Source organism: Pipistrellus kuhlii, unplaced genomic scaffold (assembly GCF_014108245.1).
Source record: "Pipistrellus kuhlii isolate mPipKuh1 unplaced genomic scaffold, mPipKuh1.p scaffold_m20_p_23, whole genome shotgun sequence".
NCBI classification, from domain to species: Eukaryota; Metazoa; Chordata; class Mammalia; order Chiroptera; family Vespertilionidae; genus Pipistrellus; species Pipistrellus kuhlii.
In genome coordinates this window covers 11773324-11791757 of record NW_023425522.1, presented here as the reverse complement: position 1 = coordinate 11791757, position 18434 = coordinate 11773324, and the positions used below count along the sequence as shown (strand labels likewise).

The following is an 18434-nucleotide window of genomic DNA, read 5'->3' as shown; positions in this document are numbered from 1 at the left end:
TAATGGTTAAAATTAAAAAGTGTAACAATTAGCGTTCTTAACAGGCAGACTAGACCTAGTTGAAGAGGAAATAAGCAAGCTGGAAGACGGAGCTGAGGAAATTGGCATATGTGCTGCTCGGAGGGGGAGAGTGAAGGCTGATACCGCCTGGTTGAGTGTGGGGGATGGGAGGAGGGGCTGGCTAACAGGCAGGGGCTGATGGTGACTGGCATCTGGTTTTTGTCTGGGGCCGTGGGGAGCCAGAGGAGGTTTTGGGGATGGGCAGGTGCATCAGGATCTTTACTCCGGGGACCAGTGTGGGAAGGAATGGCGGAGGAGGCTGGACGGCATTTCAGGCCTGGGGTTTGGGGAGTCACGAGGCAGTGGTAGGATGAGATGTGGGGTGGCAAAGGGGAGTGGGGAGTGGGGACAGGAAGAGCCAGCTCAGACTGAAACTAGACAGCACATCTGCTTTGGGGCTACGTCTCCTTCTGGCCTTGCTCCCCTCCCCACTTTGGCCACCGTAGTGACATCCTCTGCTTTGATTCCGAAGGCAAAGCTGAGCAGCCCATGTGGCTAATCCCCAGGACCTCCTGAGGCTTGAGGGCCCACCTAGGGCTTATGTCCCCAGCAGACTGTAAAGGAGGAAGTCTGGGCATGGTGGCTTCCAGGCACTGATGGGTCCAGGCTGTCTGGGTCCTCCCATCCTCTTGGCTGGCTTGGGCAGCCCTCCTCCACATCCCACAGGCAGAGCCTGGCCCTGCCCACCCCATGCTGCCCGAGCACTCTCCCTGCCCACAGGATGTGGAGGACGGTGGATCTTTTCCAAATGACAGGTCAGCCAGATCTGGGCTTCGTAAAAATAGTCCTGGCTCCGCCGGGCCAAGGTGGGGCTGGGTGCATGCTCCAAGGCCGCAGAGAGGGAGCCAGGGCTCCCAGCTCAGACCTGGCCCACTCTTGCTCTAGGACTACCTTCTGAGGTCAGACGGGGTGTATGTGCACTGAGGGTGGCTCAGCAGCCTGTGGTGGGTCCCAGGGTGGCCTGCCAGGTCACAGAGACCTCAGTGGGGCTGTCCTGAGCTTCTGGGTGCTGGTCCCTCTTGGGCCCCCAAGGGAGAAGGCCTTCAGCCAGCACTCTGAGCCCCTGGACTGCGATGGGGTGGACAACCCTTACAGATGGTGTCCATGCCCTCCTTCCTGGTGACTCAGAAGGAGGGGGCCTGGCCATCCCACTGGAAGCTGGTGAAGCTCAGCCCTGACTCCCCCTAGCCTCTACTCCCCTGCAACCCTTACTCCCCCCCCCAAAAAAAAACCTCTACCAACCCCTGCTCCCCCCACAATCCTTATTCCCCCCAAAGCCTACTCCCTCCCAACCCCTACTCTCCCCCAACCCTTACTCTCCCCCGCAACCCTACTCTCCAACCCCTACTCCCCCACAACCCTACTCCCCCATAACCCCTACTCCCCCATAACCCCTACTCTCCCACAACCCTACTCTCCCACAACCCTTACTCTCCCCCACAACGCTACTCCCCCATAACCCTTCCCCACAACCCTACTCCCCCACAACCCCTACTCCCTCCCAACCCCTACTCCCCCACAACCCTACTCCCCCACAACCCTACTCCCCCATAACCCCTACTCCCCCATAACCCTACTCCCCCCAACCCCTACTCCCCCCCACAACTCTACTCCCCAACCCCTATTCCCCAACAACCCCTATTCTCCCCCAACCCTTACTCTCCCCACAATCCTACTCCCCAACCCCTATTTCCCCACAACCTCTACTCCCTCCCACCCTTCCCAACCTCTACTCCCCCCACAACCCCTACTCCCCCCCACCCCTACTCCCCCCCAATTCCTACTCCCCCACAACCCTTACTCCCCCCATAATCCCTACTCCCCACAACCCCTACTTCCCACAACCCCTACTTCCCACAACCTCTACTCCCCCACAACCCCTACTCCCTCCCACCCCTACTCCCCCCAATTCCTACTCCCCCACAACCCTTACTCCCCCCATAACCCCTACTTCCCACAACCTCTACTCCCCCATAACCCATACTCCCCCACAACCTCTACTCCCTGGCCATCAAGGCCCTGTCTACACACCCCCCCTCTGCCCACAGCTCCCTGCTGGCCACTCCATTGTCCCAGACCTGTGGGCTCAGCACACGTGAGCTGAGTGAGGGCTTCCCCACGCCAGGGCCACAGGATGTCCTCCTGCGGGAGCTGCTGGGAAAGACAGCCCAGGGGAGCTGGGTGGGGCCGCGGGCTGCCCAGAAAGCTCTCCTGAAACAAACAAAGACGGTGGGGTGGGGGTGGGGCACAGGGAAGCTTCTGGCCCGGCTGGTCTTTATGTGCAGCAGAGCTGCCTGTCCTGCTGGCCCGATTGGAGCCCTGCCTTGTGCCCTTCCTCTACCAGCAGCATTTTCCTCCTGTGCCTGTTGTGATTGTTTAGCCCCCTCAGCTGGTCCGGGAACCCCGCTCTCCCCCGCCACCTCCGGCAGAGCAGGGGGCGGGCTGCAAAGATGGGTTGTGTCTCCCATTTCCCAGCCGGGGCCACTGGTTTGTGGGGGACTTGGCCCAAGATGACACTGTGCCCCTCCTGACCCTGGACCCCCTTGTCCCCAAGGGAAGGCACTGAGGGGAGAGGGAGTCCAGGGTCAGGAGGGTCAGAGTATCATCTTGGGCAAGTGTCCCCCCCCCACTCCCCCGTATCAGTGGCCTCAGCTGTGACGGGACAGACATAGTGAAGCTCAGGATGGTGCCTGATGACCTCAGAGGCTGGACTGGGGTGGGGACAGGGAGAACCTGCTGCAGTCGGGGTGCACCTGCAGTCCAGGGCGCCTCTGCCCACCCAGGTTAGCAGGCAGAAAGCCAGGGGGGAGGAGCGGGGGGGCGGTATCCAGCAGCTGCCTCTTTGCTCCGCTGCAGGCAGGCAGGTGGGGATGGACCAGGAGGGCCGGGGTCTGGCCAAGGCCCTGCTCACTCCCTTCAGCCCCTCTCCACCCACCGTGGGGGCTTTCCAGCGCGCCCGTGAAGGGGGAGCATGAGGTGTGCTGTGGTTCTCTGCTGCCCGCTGACTGAACGCCAAACCTGGTCCCAGGGTTCAGGGCCCATCCTCGCTCCACACCGTATTTCGTATTTCCCGCTGCTTCCTCCTCTGCTTCCTCAGCCGTAGCCTGACCCACTTTCTCGCGGTCCCCAATACACCCTGAACTCTCTCTGACCTCGGCAACATCAGTTGGGACCACCCGCCTTCCTAGCCTGACCGTCTGTAGTGTGATTTAGAGCAAGGACTCCACAGTCAGACAAATGGGGTTTGAATTCTGGCCCGGCCACACACCAGATGTGTGACGTCACTCCTTTCAGCCCCTGTTGTCCCCTCTGTGCGATGAAGACAATGGTGAGAATCCGATGAGTAACCAGGGCGCATCCTTGGGCCTTGCCTAGGATAAATTCCCCATACATGATAGCTGAGGTTATTATAACAATAGGCATGGTGCCTCCTTTACTGTTACACAGGACCACTTATAAGATTTGTAATATATAATTAAAAGATATATTTTTTAATGATTTTTTACAGAGAGGAAGGGAGAGGGATAGAGAGCTAGAAACATCGATGAGAGAGGAACGTTGACCAGCTGCCTCTTGCACCCCCCCCCACTGGGGATGTGCCCACAACCAATGTTCATGCCCTTGACCAGAATCGAACCTGGGACCTTTAAGTCCACAGGCCGATGCTCTATCCACTGAGCCAAACCGGTTTCGGTTATATTTTAAGTACGATCATCATGGCCCATTGCTATGCATCCTTCAATGCCCAGCACTGACATCACCAGGAAGCGTCCCTTGATTATCTTGGCAGGAGTTGGCCTTCCTTGCTGGCTCGCTGGCATGCTAGCCCTTTAAGCTGGGCAACCCACGGATGGGCTCTGCCCCCCGGGACCAGACAGGGTGCGCTCCCACTCTGATTCTTTTTGCTCACTCCCCACGGAGCACAGACAGGCTCAGAGGGAACCTTCTCCCTCCCCGCTGACTGATGTGTATAAGTCCTAATGAGACCGGATTCTCCTTCCTGCCCGTATCCTGGTTTGATCTCTGAAAGGGCCTGGGAGACCGGTCCAGCAGGAAAAATTCTTTCTGTGGAGATGAGGAAATAATCTAAAAAAGGGCCCAGTGTGGACTGGGTGGGGTGTGGCGTGGAGCACCTTACAAGCCTTATCTCATCCTCTGCTGAGAGCCACTGGGGAGCTGCTCCTTTTATCTTCCTTGTACAGACGAGGAAATGGAAATGACTTAGACCTGCGCCTAAGGGTCAACTGTTAGATTTTCAGGAATTGTGTGGGCTGGTTTTTAAATTATTAAAAGCTAAATTACATAAACTTATGATTAAACAGCTCATATTAAAAAGGAAGGTAAGCCCTAACGAACCGGTTTGGCTCAGTGGATGGAGTGTCAGCCCGCGGACTCAAGGGTCCCAGGTTTGATTCCCGTCAAGGGCATGCACCTTGGTTGCAGGCACCTACCCAGTTGGGGGTGTGCAGAAGGCAGCTGATTGATGTTTCTTTCTCATCGATGTTTCTAACTCTCTAACCCTCTCTTCCTCTCTGTAAAAAAAAAAAATCAATAAAATAAAAAAAACCCATGAAGGTAATAGGCCCGGCCAGGGTGGCTCAGTTGGTTGGGCATCGTCCCATGTACCCAGAGGTTGCCTGGGACACTCCCGGGGTTTTGGGCTCCATCCCCAGTAGGGGGTGTGCAGAAGGCAGATGATCAATGTTTCTCTCATTGATGTTTCTCTCCCCGCTCTCCCTTCTACTTTTTCCAATATAAAAACAGCCCCAGTCTGTTTGGCTCAGTGGATAGAGCATCGGCCTGTGGACTAAAGGTTCCTGGGTTTGATTCTGGTCACGGCCATGCACCCTGGTTGCAGGCTCCATCCCCAGCCCTGGCCCAGGTGTGTGCGGGAGGCAACCAATTGATGTCTCTCTCACATTGATGTTTCTCTCTCTCTGTCTCTCCCTCTCCCTGCCATGCTCTCTAAAAATTAATGGAAAAATACCCTAGAGTGAGGATTAACACCCTCCTCCCCCGCCAAATAAAAAATTAAAAAATTAATAAAAATGTGTTTAAAAAACCCACCAAGTTATTAGGTACAATCTGTCACTTATTTTTACTATGTTTTATCTGTGTTCTTAAAGCTACTTTTATTGTCTCTGTCTGGTAGGATTACTGTATATACAGTGCTGTGTGGAACAGGGACATCACATTGGTAGCTTGAAATCAGCCAGGGTGGGAATTGGCCAACAGTATACCTCAGGAGAGCCAGTAGTTCAGCCTTTACCAGCACACCGCTAACGGAGGCCCAGAGAGGCTGTGCCCTGTGTGGCTCACCCAGCTGGGACTCAGAACCCGGGCAGTGTGCCACTGGTGCCCACTTTTGTGCGTCTCTATGTGGATTATGCCCAAGATCCCAGTCACACATAGTTGGTATTAACATGCCCCCAACACATCCCATACATGCTCCCTGTTCTCACTAGGATAAGAGACGTCATGCCCTCCAGCCAGCCCTTTCTCCCCTAGTTCACCTCCGTCCCTCTTTCCTCCCCTCCCCCTTCCTCTTTTTCCAGCCCAGCCTCCCTGGGGTCTTGAGGGAGCAGCCCAGCCCATGTGCACATTCAGCCTGGTGTCAGAGGCCAGTCACTGGCCACCTTGTCTGCCCTCTCCCAGGCTTTGTCTGGCCATCTGCCCATCAGCTGTGGGACTGACTTTCGGGGGAGGGTGGGCAAAGGGAGGGCTGCCTTGCCTGTTGACCCAGAGCCTACCTTTGCTTGCTGGCCTCTTTGTCCCACCTGGGACCTCCAACCCCTCCCACCACCGGCACTGGCATCCCCACGGAGCCCTCTGAGACTCTGCCCTTCTCTTGTTCTGGAGGATCAAAACCAGGTCAGGTCACTCTGCTCAGCATCCTCCCGTGTTTTCCTTTCTCACCCGCAGATGCCACAGCCTCACAATGGGCCATCAGGCCGCCCGGCACCCAGCTGGCCTGTCCCTGCTTTGCCTGTTCCAGCCACTCTGGCCTCTGCTGCTCTCAGATACACTGAGCGCACTCCTGCCCCAGGGCCTGGGTACCTGCATTCTTGCCCAATGTATGCGTGATTTGTTTTTTTCTTCTCCTCCAGATCTGTGTTGAGATGTCTTTTTCTGACCCTTCTATTTCTTTAATTTAATTTTTTTTTTTTTTTTTTTTTTTTTTTTTTTTACTGATTTCAGAGAGCAAGGGAGAGGAAGAGAGAGAGAGAGAAGCATCAATGATGAGAGAGAATCATTGATCAGCTGCCTCCTGCATGCCCCACACTGGGGATCTAGCCCGAAACCAAGCTGACGCTATATCCACCGAGCCAAACCAGCTAGGGCTGCCTGTTTTGTTGGGTGGATGGATGGATGAACAAACAAATGAATGAATGAACGAATGAACAAATGAACCACAGTGTTTCCAAATGTCCGGGAAGCCTTGCAGCCGGCTGGGAGTGAGGGGGCTGTGTGGTGTCAGGGTTGGGACCTGGAGTTCCGGCCCAGCCCTGCCCTGACTGGCTGTGTGACCTTGGGTCGTTCCCTTCCCCTCTTTCCCAAGTCTAACGGGGAAGGCGGTGTGGCCAACATCAGGACCGCTGGCTCTGGAGACAGGCAGGCGGGATCAAATCCCCGTTGGGCTGCTCACACCGACGGGGCCCCGGGCAAGTCCCTTCTCCCGGAGCCTGACTCCCATCTGCGAGGTGGGCCGGGCTGGAAGGATCCACAGGAGGCTGACTGTGTGGTGAGGCCTCGCGCAGCTCCTGGCATACAGAAACGGTCCGAGGAGGCCATCATTACTGTCTTAGAAGTACCCAAAGGCTCCGCTACAGCTGGATGAGTCGTGGGCCTGCACAAAGAGGACAGGGTCGTGGAATCACCAGAACCCAGAGGGCCTTTCCCGTCGCCCTGGGCCCAGGCCCGCCTGAGGCTGCTTCCCGTCATCATGAACGTTTACCGTTAACATGTGCTTCGTTTCTAGGGTGGCTGCCTCGGCCCAGGCCCAGGCTAAGCTTTGTCTCCTGGGCTCCGGCCTCGAGCTGGGTGGTGTGGGCAGGGGGTCCAGGCGCAGGGCCCTGCCCCGGCCCTCACGCCCTCCTCTGCCCGCACAGTGTTCATCTGCAGCTTCATGGTGGCAGCCCCCATCTTCGGCTACCTGGGCGACCGCTTCAACCGGAAGGTGATCCTCAGCTGCGGCATCTTCTTCTGGTCGGCGGTCACGTTCTCCAGCTCCTTCATCTCCCAGCAGGTGAGCCTGGCCGGCCGCCCGCCCGGCTGCCCCGAGGGTCCCGTCCGCTCCTCCAGGGGGTGCGTCTGCGTGACCCGTCTTAGTCTGGACCAGTGGTCGGCAAACTCATTAGTCCACAGAGCCAAACATCAACAGTACAACGATGGAAATCTCTTTGGAGAGCCAAATTTTTAAAACTTAAACAACTTCTAACACCACTTCTTCAAAATAGACTCGCCCAGGCCGTGGTATCTTGTGGAAGAGCCACACTCAAGGGGCCAAAGAGCCGCATGTAGCTCACGAGCCGTAGTTTGCCGACCACTAATCTAGACGAGGTTTCAGCCGCTTTGCTCCAGTTCAGATAGTATCCTCCAAGGACAGTGTAATGGGGGGCGGGGGTTGGGGATTTTTAGAAACTGGCCCTGCAAATAGACCCTTCCCCACACTGGCCGGAACTGAGGGGCCCACAGCCCAGCATGGCAGCCTGACTCTCTAAGCTGCTTCTGATCGGGGGCGGATTGGAGGAACACAGGGAACTAGGAGTCGGGGCCCATTGGTTCTGGTCCCGGCCCCTCCAGCATCTTGCTGTGTGACCATGGGTGAGCCACTGCCCCTGCCTGGGCCTCCCGCAGTGTGCTCTTCGTGGGATGGCCAGCTAACTGCTTGGGTCAACGTTAAGGTGACCAGACGTTCTGCTTTTGGCGGGACAGTCCTGATTTTGAACAATTTGTCCCGCGTCCTGCCGCATTTAAAAAATGTCGAAATTTTTTATTTTTTTTATTTTTATTTTATTTTTTAATTTTTTTAAAATATATTTTATTGATTTTTTTTTTGCCCCCCTCCTTCCCTCCCACAAAGTCGAAATTTTTTGAAAGATCCTGATTTTGAACAATTTGTCCCACATCCTGCGGCGTTTTAAAAAAGTCCCGATTTCTTTCCAAAAATCGGGACTTTTTTATTTTTATTTATTTATTTTTTAATCGGGACTTTTTAAAAATGCCGCAGGACATGGGACAAATTGTACAAAATGGGGACTGTCCTGCCAAAAGCAGGATGTCTGGTCACCTTAGTCGATGTCTTAGGGAGGCCAGCATCACTTCAACATAAGGGAGATGTTTCTTGCTCGGCTCCCACAGTTCTGGGTTTGACTGTATCGATTCTGTTGCCCGCTCAGCCTTGTGATCTGGAGAAATTTACTTGACCTCTCTGAGCCTCCATTTCTTTACCTCTAAAATGGGGATAATACTTCTCAACTTAGAGGGTTATTGTGAGAAATGACCAAGCCAATGAGTATCCAGGCCCTGGACCATGGCAGGTGCTCAGCAAATCATTCCTTTGACTCTTTCTTCCAAAAGGGAGACTCATTGCTTTGGGAGGTGGTGAGTGCCCCATCACTGGGGATGTTCAGCGGAGGAAGGACAGTCACCTGATGGTGACAGCGGAAGGAGATGGAGGGAGAAGGGGAGAATACCAGGTCTGTCTTCAAGGCGTTTGCAGCTTAGGGGACAGGGAGGAGACCCTAGCCCTGTCCTTGGGAGCTGGGGTGGGAGGATGTGGCAGAAAGAAGGTCCCGTGTGTAGATGTGTGAAGTGGAGTCAATGTAAGGAGTGCAGCCTCTTAAAATCTGTGGTTCAGGGAAGGCTTCCTGGAGGCAAGAGCAGGCAGGACAGGGAGATGAGGCCTTTTGGTGAAGAGAGCATGGGCAGAAGGAGCACACTCCCATGGGCACAGATGGTGTGGGGTGTGTCAGAATTTGAGGGAAGGAGTGTTTTGGCTGGAAGGGAAGGCAGGGACCGAGTCAAGGAGAGCTTCAGATGCCGGCGGGTGGGCCTGGGCCTCCTCCTGAAGGCAGTGCAGAGAGTGGAGAAGGACACGGTGAGTCAGATTTACATTGACCGAGGGTGGAGGGAATCAGCAGGTTTGGGATACAGCTTTGCTTCATGGGCTGCTTCCGAGGACTGTCAGGCTCAGGAAAGCTCCAAGCCGTGGTTTCTACTGACATCCACAGTATGAAATGGGGCCTGGACCAGACACCTCTAGGGCGTCGCTGGGCCGTGTCCTGCCCTGGCCAGGCCCCTGGTCTTCTGATCTTTGGCGCTATTTCTGGGACAGGACCAGGATGCCGGGGCTGAGTCCCAGCCAGGTGTGTAGAGGAGAGAGGGTCGGGGAGGGAAGATGAGCAGAGGCAGAGACAGAAGCAGACAGATCACACCAATTACTCTATAAATTCACTGCAAGCGCAGCCTGAGTCCCACAGGGTTCTGAAGCTAATTTGGCAGAGAAAACGCCTCGGAACAGCCAAGAACGTGGTGAAAAATAATAGCGAGAGGGGACTTGCCCTGTGAGTTAATCCAATATGGCTATTCTTCTACCTGAAACGGCAGAGGGACGGACGAGGAGATCGGGAGATGCAGTCCTCCTTCCTGTGGGGACTGGGTGTAGGGTGAAAGTGGCATCCACGGTTTCGGGAGAACTGACTGTCCATCTGGATGAAAAATGGAGTTTAGCCCGTATTTCAAACCACACCTCAAAGTAAATTCCAGATAAGCCAGAGTAAAGTAAAAAGCAAACTATAGCCATGAGGAACCATAAATCAACAAGCAAAAGACAAACAACCCGGGCAAAGGACAGTGATAGACAGTCGCAGGAGCAGATACCCAATGGGCATAGATTCTACTCTCTCAAGTAACTGGAAACGCAAATTAAAACAACAGTGAGATACCATTTCACACCTGCCAGATTGGAAAGGCCCGCAGTACTGCGTGTTACTCCAGCTGCTGGTGGGAGTGTAAATGGATAGAGACTCTTTAATTCTAGCCGTGTAAATCCCATGGCCCAGCCTCTGGCTTTGCGGTGTATGCCCAAGACAGAAACTCCAACTTGGGGACATGAGTGCATGCGAGGATGTTTGCCGTAGTCTTAAAATAGAAAAAAAGGGAAACTAAGGGACTGGGGGAAGCCCAGATAAAATGGGGTGTCTTCATCTTATGAGACATTTTTCTTGGTTAATACTCACCCAAGGATATTTTTTTCCATTGAGTTTTAGAGAGAGTGGAAGGGAGGAGGAAGGAGGAGATAGAGAGGGAGAGAGAGGAGAGAGAAACATCGATGTGAGAGAGACACATGATTTAGTTGCCTCCTGAATGCACCCGGATTGGGGCCAGGCATTGAACCAGCAACCCGGGTACCTGCCCTTGACCGGAATTGAACCTGAGACCCTCTGATGCATGGGCCGGCGCTCTAACCACTGAGCAACGGCAGCCAGGGCATCTTAGGAGACTCCTAATCACAAAAGAATGAACTAGATCTGTATTAAAAGATAAGAATGAGCCGAAACCGGTTTGGCTCAATGGATAGAGCGTTGGCTTGGGGACTGAGAGGTCCCGGGTTCGATTCCGGTCAAGGGCATGTACTTTGGTTGCGGGCATATCCCCAGTGGGGGGTGTGCAAGAGGCAGCTGATCGATGACTCTCTCTCATCGATGTTTCTAGCTCTCTATCTCTCTCCCTTCCTCTCTGTACAAAATCAATAAAAATATATATTAAAAAAAAAGATAAGAATGAGGGAAAGAGCAAGTTGTGGGACAAGGTTCATGGAATGGTTCCTTTTATGGTCATTTTTTTCAAAGCACACGGGACACTGAATGCTGTTCATTGGTACGTGGGTGTGCAAGTAGCAAGTGCACAGAGCAGTGAGCTGGGGGGAGGGGGGTGGGGGAGGGGAGTGGGGATCTATAGGATCCCTGGTCAGACAGGGTTTGTTTGCCTGCTCCTGTGCCGAGGAGAATGGCTGAGGACAGCCCTCCCAGTCGCACTCTCTCTACAACATAACAACCATAACACACCGGAGCACATGTCTCTTTGGGGATGGAATAGGCCTTCCTGAACAAGATGTGAAACCAGAAGCCATTAAAGGAGAAATGAGCAGACCGGACATTCTCAAATTAAACAACACGAAATGAAGCTTCTGGATGGAGGAACTCCACACACTATTTGTGACATACATAATAAAGGATCATTCCCCAGGCCCTAGCCGCTTTGGCTCAGTAGATAAGAGTGTCAGCCTATGGACTCAAGGGTCCCAGGTTCGATTCCGCTCAAGGGCAGGTACCTTGGTTGCGGGCACATCCCCAGTAAGGAGTGTGCAGGAGGCAGCTGATTGATATTTCTCTCTCATCGATGTTTCTAACTCTCCCTCTCCTTTCTATCTGTAAACAACCAATAAAATATATTTTAAAAAATATTAATAAAAAAGGATCATTACCCAGGATGTCCAGAAAGCTAACAGAAGCCAAGGCAAGAAAGACAGTCCAACAAAAAACAGGCAAAGGCTGTCGGCAGTGATCCCCAGGAAAAGCAGCAGCAGTGAGGAACCAGGGGGAGACTCGGGGTGCAGAGGGTGACGAGCTATAGAAATGAGAGGCCCGGAGATGGCTGAGCAGGACCAGTGACCCAGAGAGAGGACCGGGAAAGAGCCGGGCAGATGGAGGGAGGGAAGCAGAGCCCAGAGGAGGGCTGGATGTGGGCGATGCTGGCCGGATGGGTGGTCAGGGTGGGGCCGGGGAAAGATGACCAGGCTGGGTTCTCAGGCCCTGGGCAGCTGGGGACGGAGAGGACCGGTCCACATCAAAGGGGTCGGACCCTGGCAGCTGGCACGGCCCCACCCTGCCCAGATCAGCGGGGCTGAGCCCTTTGATGTGTGCGCGGGGAGGAGCCCCGGGCACTGGGCTGCCCTGCCCACTCCCCACTCACACTTGCTCCTCAGCGCTGCCAGGGCCAGCCCAGCTGCCCTGTGTGTGTGTGTGTGTGTGTGTGTGTGTGTGTGGCGGTGGGGGGTGATTCAGAACTCCGGGAGGAAGTCCCCCAATTGGAGTGGTGGTGAAAACACAGGCTTCTGTCCACGGTGCTAACGAGGTCAGAGGGGGCCTGTCTGAGCCAGAACTATTAACACTCAACTTGGGAGAGTCAAGTCCCATCTCAGCACCAGGCCAACCAGGCCCAGTCAGACCCACTCTCTGGAGGGGGAGACTGAGGCCTAGAGTGGTGGCCTAAGGGTGTAGTTGTTGCTGAGGCAGGGGTTGGGCTCCAACCTCTCCCCTCGCTCCTGGACCCTGCAGGGGTGCGGGGCAGAGTGGGGGCCGAGGATGAGCCAGGCCGAGGGGCAGGACAGTCCCCAGCATCCTCCGCCCCTCCCTCCCCCACAGCACTTCTGGCTGCTGGTCGTGTCCCGGGGGCTGGTGGGCATCGGGGAGGCCAGCTACTCCACCATCGCGCCCACCATCATCGGCGACCTCTTCACCAAGAACACGCGCACGCTCATGCTGTCCATCTTCTACTTTGCCATCCCGCTGGGCAGGTGAGGATCCCCTCTCCCTGACGTGTGGTCCTCGGTGACCCAAACATGCGGGTGGTCAGCCTTGGGGAAACGCTGGACCTGTCTGCAGGTGGCAGGCCGGGTGGCTGGGGCAGGTGGGCAGGGGTCCTGCACTGTGGACAGTGAGCATCCCCCGCCCCCACTTATCCTGCTGACTATGCCTGTCTCTCTGCAGTGGCCTGGGCTACATCACTGGCTCCAGCGTGAAGCAGGCAGCCGGAGACTGGCACTGGGCCTTGCGGGTAAGGACACCCCCAGACCAGCTTGTGCCCAGGGTCACCCAGAGGTCCAGGGACAGACCCGGGCTAGGATGCAGGCCTGGGCCTCCGGGCTCCCCACCCCGCAGACCTGCGCTCCGCTGGGGAATCCAGGTGTGAGCAGAGCCCAAGTCAGGCCCGTGACCCTCAGGGGCCTCCAGGCTGAGGGGACGGAGAACTCTCCTGGCAGGTCAGGAAATTCCAGATCCACCATGGCGCTTCCTGCCGGCTCTGTGTGAGGGCGAGGCCGAGACAAGACCTCTGTGGGGGCCTGCAGCCACTTCCTGGCCCCGGAAACAGAGATCCCCAGTCTCGCAGAGGAGAGGAAGTTAAGACAAAGTGTTTTTTCCTCAAAAGCAGGAAGGAAGCAGCCTCCGTGGAATTCCTTAATGGGAGTGGGAGCACGGAGAGGCTCCAGGCCTGGGGGGTGGGAGTGTGTGTGTGGGGAGCAGGTTTCCCTGTTCTCACGAGCCGGCATCTTGGAATCCAGGCAGCCGAAGTGGCCCCCACATCTGGAGAGAGGGCTGGGGCCTGGGCTTCTGTTCTCACCCGGGGCAGGACCCAGGGAAGACCCCAAGGGGGCCCCGAGTCTCCGTTCGGGGGCCACATGGGCTCCTCCCACGTGCTAACCTCCCTGGTCTCTGTGCTGGGTGCTCCGTGCCCAGCCTGTCCATCATCACCTGTTCTTCCTTCTTCCCATCCACCCATTACCCACCCAGCCATCCGCCATCTTCCCGCTTTTCCATGTTAATGCGTCCCTCCAGTGATTCATCGTTCCATCGTCCGTCTTCCTGTCTGTTAATTCACTCACCCATCCATCCTTCCTCCCATCTGTCTGTCCACATACTCAGCCACCTGTCCTCCCTCCTCTATCCATCTGACCGCCCACCCCTCCCTTGTTCCTTCGGGCCCCCCTCCCATCCCACCGCTGCTCTGGATGCTGCAGGTTGGGCCCCCACGCCCCTTTTGCCGACCTCGTTCCCAGCGGCTTTGCTCAGCAGGTGCCAGCCCGGAGGAACCTGGAGCCCAGGGCCCAGGGTGTGACTTGCCTGCGCTCCCCCTCCTGGTGCCGCAGAGATGCCGCCAGCCTGGCCCTGGCGTCCTAACGTGGTGCTCCCTGTGCCACCAGGTGTCCCCTGTCGCGGGCATGATCACAGGAACGCTCATCCTCGTCCTGGTCCCAGCCACGAAGAGAGGCCACGCCGACCAGCTCGGGGGGCAGCTCAAGGCACGGACCTCGTGGCTCCGAGACATGAAGGCCCTGATCCGCAAGTGAGTCCTGCTGGGGCCGAGTGTGTGTGTGTGTGTGTGTGTGTGTGTGTGTGAGTGTGTGTGTTTCTGGTGAGAAGAGGGGGCGGCTCACCTAGCACCAGTGGCTGGACTCCCTGCTGTCTCCGCTGCCGGCGGCGCTGGGAGGGACATGGGGCCACATGGTGGTGTCTCTGCTGCCAGAGCCCACAGGCCCAGAGCCCGCACAGGGAGACATCGGCGCCTCCCACCCCCGGGGGGAGCGGGGAGCGGAGGGGGCCTCCGGGGCCCCGCTCAGTGTCCCTGCCCGGCCTCTCCCCAGCCGCAGCTACGTCTTCTCCTCCCTGGCCACGTCGGCCGTGTCCTTCGCCACGGGGGCCCTGGGCATGTGGATCCCGCTGTACCTGTACCGCGCCCAGGTCGTGCAGAAGACGGCAGAGGCGTGCGGCAGCCCGCCCTGCGGGGCCAAGGACAGGTGGGGCCGGGCCCCGGTCGGGGAGGCGGGCGTCAGGGTGGCCAGGGACGCTGGGCAGAGGTGCCAGCCCTCTGTCCCGGCGCTGGCCTTCCTCTCAACCCACCCACCCCCTCCTGTGCCCCACAGCCTCATCTTTGGGGCCATCACCTGCTTCACGGGCTTCCTGGGCGTGGTCACGGGGGCAGGAGCCACACGCTGGTGCCGCCTGCGGACCCAGCGGGCCGACCCGCTGGTGTGCGCCGTGGGCATGCTGGGCTCCGCCATCTTCATCTGCCTCATCTTCGTGGCCGCCAAGAGCAGCATCGTGGGGGCCTATGTGAGTGCCGTGGGGGGTCAGGGTGGCGGGGGGCGGCCTGGCAGGACCAGCAGTGTGATTCACGGGGCCCTCCTCGCTCCCCGAGGAGGCTCCTGTGTGCTGCCCCTGCTCTGTCCAGGGCCTGCCCAGGGCTCGGCTGTGGGCATCTTGATCAGCCACACGCTGCAGGGCAGGGAAGGCTGGGAGGCGTCGGGGTTCCCTGCCTGCAGCCAGGGTGCAGGGAGCGAGCTGAGGCCACGGGGTGTGTGTGGGGCCTCCTGACGGCTGTTCCGGTCTCTCCTGGCAGATCTGCATCTTCGTTGGGGAGACGCTGCTGTTTTCTAACTGGGCCATCACCGCAGACATCCTCATGGTGAGCAGCCGAGGCCGCCGCTGCTGGCCAGGCCTCTGGGCTCTCTGGGCAGCTGGGAGGGCGAGGGCAGGGGTGGAAGAGCTGCAGGACTCGGGGGTGGTGTGTGTGTGTGTGTGTGTGTGTGTGTGTGTGTGTGTGTTTGATGGTTGTGTTTGTGATGGTGGTATGTGTGTGTGTGTGGTGGTGTGTGATGGTGATGGTGGTGTGTGTGTGTGTGGTCATCAGGGATTTAGGCTGGGAAGGTGAGCCTGGAGGCAGGGGGGATCAGAGATGTTGGGGTCTGCGTGGAGAGGGCCTGAAATCGGAGGGTTGAGCCGGCAGGATGGATGTGGAGCCTGGGTGGGAAGAGGATGTCTGGAGGCTCAGGTCTGTGGCCGGGAGGCTGGCAGTGCCAGGCTGGCACCGAGGAGGTGCCGCCTGCCAGCGCTCCTCCCCCAGGGTCTGAGCTTCCATCGACCCAGCTCAGCAGGGTCCCAGGCGTGCCTGCCTGAGTGCCCGCGGCTGGGCTGTGGCAGGGCGGACAGAGGCCGTCTTCACAGCGCCAACAATGGGCCCCAGACCAGCCGGCTGGGGACAAAGGGCCGTCTGAGCGCGGGGGCGGGGGCTGGTGTCCCCGGGCGAGGTTGGGTACAGCGGGAGGGGCTGTGGTCCTGGTCGGCTGCAGCAGTCTGAGGGTGGTGAGGGTTGGGGATGGGGTGACTCCTGTCCTATGCCTTGGACTCCAAGTCAGTGTCAAGAGAGAATTGGGAGAAGGGGTGCAGAGCCCAGGGGGTGGGGGTGGGGGTGGGAGAGTGGGAGCTGCAGGGACTGGCCATGGGGCAGGAGGCTGAGGACTCCTCGTGGGCTGACCCTGGGGCGCTCAGGGTTTGGTGCCACAGTATGGGGCAGCCCAGGCGATCAGAGGCGCCTGGCACTGGTCTCCTGCCAGACCCTCTTCTCCAGGGGCTGCCCTGCCCACCAGCTTTCTGCATCTCTGCCTTCCTGGGCCGCCTCTCTCACCCACACCAGGGACTTTGGAGGGGATGGGGTGCTGGGCAGTGGAGGGGGGTCTTACTCAATTGTGCCTCATCATGGAGCCAGGCAGGGGGGCGGGGTGGGATGGGGTGGTGTCACTGCGCATGCTGAGTGGAGGGAGGAGGAATCTGTTAGAATCAGTGTGCGTGGTGCTGGGCAGGACCCCTCCCTGTCTGCCCCCAGGGGCAGCCCCAGCTGCTGACAGGATTTGGGTCCCAGGGAAATCGTGTCCCATTTTATCAAGTGTCACGGCCATGTGACTATTGTTGGAAATGGGGCCACACAATCCCATCGGATCCAGGTGTCCTCCCTGCCCTCGGTAGTGGGGTGCCCAGTGGACGCCGTGGCTGCTCCCGCGGACTTTCCGAGGGCAGGCGCCCTGACAGTGGGCTGCCCAGGGCACCCACTGAGGCAGCTGCTGTCTGCCCCGCTCCTCCCTGCCTTGGCCCGCCCGGCCTCGGGGCTGCGACCTGGTTGGGGCCCGCGTGGTCTGACAGGGGTTCCTGGGCCCAGCAGCTCCAGGCACGTGGCACTTAGGGTGCCCGGGGGTAAAAGCGCAGGCTCTTCCGGGGGCGTCCTTCTTTCCCCTCCCTAGACCTTCCGGGTCCTCATGGAGGGGAACCAAGATGGGACTTTGGCTGGTGGGAGGGGAGGGCCGGAGGCCGAGCGGTCAGGGGCTGGGCCCAGCCTTGCCTGACCCTTGTGCAGCCCTCTGGGCCTCAGTTTCCCTGACCCCTGCTTGTAGCTGGCTCTCCACGAGCGCAGTGCAGTGGAAGGCAGCGGTCTGTGAGCTGGGGGAGGGCAGAGGGCCCTGGGGCCGAGGGGCTGAGGTGAAAGACACCAGGGCTGAAGGGACCTTCAGAAGCGTCCTGACCCCAGGGAGGAGGCCAGGCGGTGGGCCTGGCTCCCCTGGCCTCTGACCGGCCGCCTCTCCCACAGTACGTGGTCATCCCGACGAGACGGGCCACCGCCGTGGCCCTGCAGAGCTTCACCTCCCACCTGCTGGGCGACGCTGGCAGCCCCTACCTCATCGGCTTTGTGAGTGCCCGGGGCGGGACGGCCGCGGGGCGTGTGTGTGTGTGTGTGTGTGTGTGTGTGTGCCAGGCCCCGGGAATCAGCCCGCCTTAACACGCACCCGTGGTCCTCACAGATCTCCGACCTGATCCGCCAGAGCACCAAGGACTCCCCGCTCTGGGAGTTCCTGAGCCTGGGCTACGCCCTCATGCTCTGCCCCTTCGTCGTGGTCCTGGGCGGCATGTTCTTCCTCGCCACGGCCATCTTCTTCCTCAGCGACCGAGACAAGGCCGAGCAGCAGTGAGTGGGTGTGGGTGGGCCTCTGCTGCCGCAGCCGGCCTGGGTGGGAGGGGGGTGGGCGGCCTGGCCCCTGGGCTCCCGCCGTCCTTACCTTGATGCTGCCTGCGCCCAAACCTCCGCCCCACACCAAGTGCCTGTGGTTCTGGGCTTGGGTTTTCTCCGGTTAATGGTTTTGAGCTGGGACCCGTCTCCTTTTTTTTTTTTCCTCTCATTTTCTGACTTTCTCCTCTTTACTCTTCTCTTTCTTTCCTCTCCCCACCCCTGGGCTCTCCCACCTCCCCCTGGGGCTGACGAGGTCTCTGCCCAGCACGTCCGGTCAACCGGCCCCCGTGATTCGATGTGCCAGAGCAGTGCCCGGGCCCGGCCCCCGCTGATGTGCCACCTTGACCCCTGCCCGTCTCTCCCCCAGGGCGAACGAGCTGGTGATGCCACCCGCATCCATGAAGGTCTGAGGCGGTGAGTGCAGGCCAGGGAGGCAGAGGGGCAGCACAGCCCAGTGACGGGAGGATCGTGGGAGGGGTGCAGGCTCCCTCTTCCAGTAAGTCAGCCTTCCTTCCTTCCTCAGAAGGGCTGAGGGCATAGGTCAGGGCCACCGCTGGCCAGGACTCCCTGCTCGGTCATCCACATTTTCCTAGAGGTGCCAGGGCCTGACTCCTCCACGTTGACCTTCCTCTGGACCTGGCCCCTGGGGGCACTTCCTAGTAGTCAAGACCCAAGGTCACCACCCCATACCCTGCCCCCAGAGCCCAGGGGAATTCATTTATCCAAACAGGAAAGGAAGCTTTAAAAATGATGCCTCC

At 58.3% G+C, this 18434-nt stretch overlaps 1 protein-coding gene across 7 annotated transcripts in view; it reads left to right on the top strand.

Moving 5' to 3' along the window:
- Positions 1-18434, top strand: part of SPNS2 (sphingolipid transporter 2) — a 39119-nt gene that overhangs the window by 19097 nt on the left and 1588 nt on the right. For 2 of the 7 annotated variants that reach the window (XM_036452340.2, XM_036452342.2), the window contains 10 exons: positions 7170-7306; positions 12489-12640; positions 12834-12900; positions 14045-14187; positions 14486-14638; positions 14765-14954; positions 15241-15306; positions 17260-17358; positions 17471-17634; positions 17899-18090. In XM_036452340.2, coding sequence (XP_036308233.1) covers positions 7170-7306; positions 12489-12640; positions 12834-12900; positions 14045-14187; positions 14486-14638; positions 14765-14954; positions 15241-15306; positions 17260-17358; positions 17471-17634; positions 17899-18090 — 1363 coding nt within the window. Of the gene's footprint in view, positions 1-7169; positions 7307-12488; positions 12641-12833; positions 12901-14044; positions 14188-14485; positions 14639-14764; positions 14955-15240; positions 15307-17259; positions 17359-17470; positions 17635-17898; positions 18091-18434 lie in introns of those variants that run through there. The other 5 variants (XR_004990451.2, XR_004990450.2, XM_036452343.2 and 2 more) reach the window with 5 other exon arrangements.